The 631-nt window shown below is 55.3% G+C and overlaps 1 protein-coding gene across 1 annotated transcript in view; it reads right to left on the reverse strand.

The window, feature by feature from the left end:
* The window catches only part of LOC103768810 (MARVEL domain-containing protein 2-like), a gene marked incomplete at its 5' end in the record, with an annotated part of 5,645 nt that extends 5,018 nt beyond the window's left edge, over positions 1-627 (reverse strand). Inside the window, one exon of the mRNA XM_008935966.1 lies at positions 331-627. Coding sequence (XP_008934214.1) covers positions 331-627 — 297 coding nt within the window. The remainder of the gene's footprint in view (positions 1-330) is intronic.
* Positions 628-631: the final 4 nt, after the last annotated feature.

Genomic DNA, 631 nt, shown 5'->3' on the forward strand with positions numbered 1-631 from the left:
TTGAGTTCTTCCTTTGTTTGGAAAAAAAAACCACACCAGGAAGTACTTCATCAGCTGAGGCAGGAAGAGAGCTGAGCCTTAGAAGGAGAACAGAGCCAGGAGCAAAGTGAATTTAAAAACCAAAACACAACCAAAAAGCCCCAAGTATTTGGATCAGCCACCTTAAAAACGAATTTCATTTGGCAATCTCAAATGCTGTTCAGACTGGTGACGGTGCACGCTTAAAGCCTACAGACCTCCTGTGAGAAGACACCTGACACGATTCCGTCTCGCCAGCGCCCCGCCCCGGCACCGCACCGGGCGGACACAGCGCCGTCACCGCCGGCTCACCTCCTGTTCCACCAGCTCCCTGTGCCTCCTGGCCTCCTCATGCCTCCACAGCTTCAGAGACACCACGGCGCTGATCAGGTAGACGATGACCGTGACGAACAAGAAGACGATGGCTGCCGTCTGACCCCCCTCCACACGGCAGAAAGACGCGTTCATCGGCGTCTTGAACAACTGGTAGTAGCAGAGCCCGCCTCGGTTGGTGTCGTTGACGTACACAACGGCGGCGGACATGTACAGCAGGAACAAGGCCACGTTAATCCCGAACTCGGTCAGGGGCCACCAGTTGGAGTCGAGGAGGATG

Source organism: Merops nubicus, unplaced genomic scaffold (genome assembly GCF_000691845.1).
Source record: "Merops nubicus isolate BGI_N331 unplaced genomic scaffold, ASM69184v1 scaffold47652, whole genome shotgun sequence".
Taxonomy (NCBI): domain Eukaryota; kingdom Metazoa; phylum Chordata; class Aves; order Coraciiformes; family Meropidae; genus Merops; species Merops nubicus.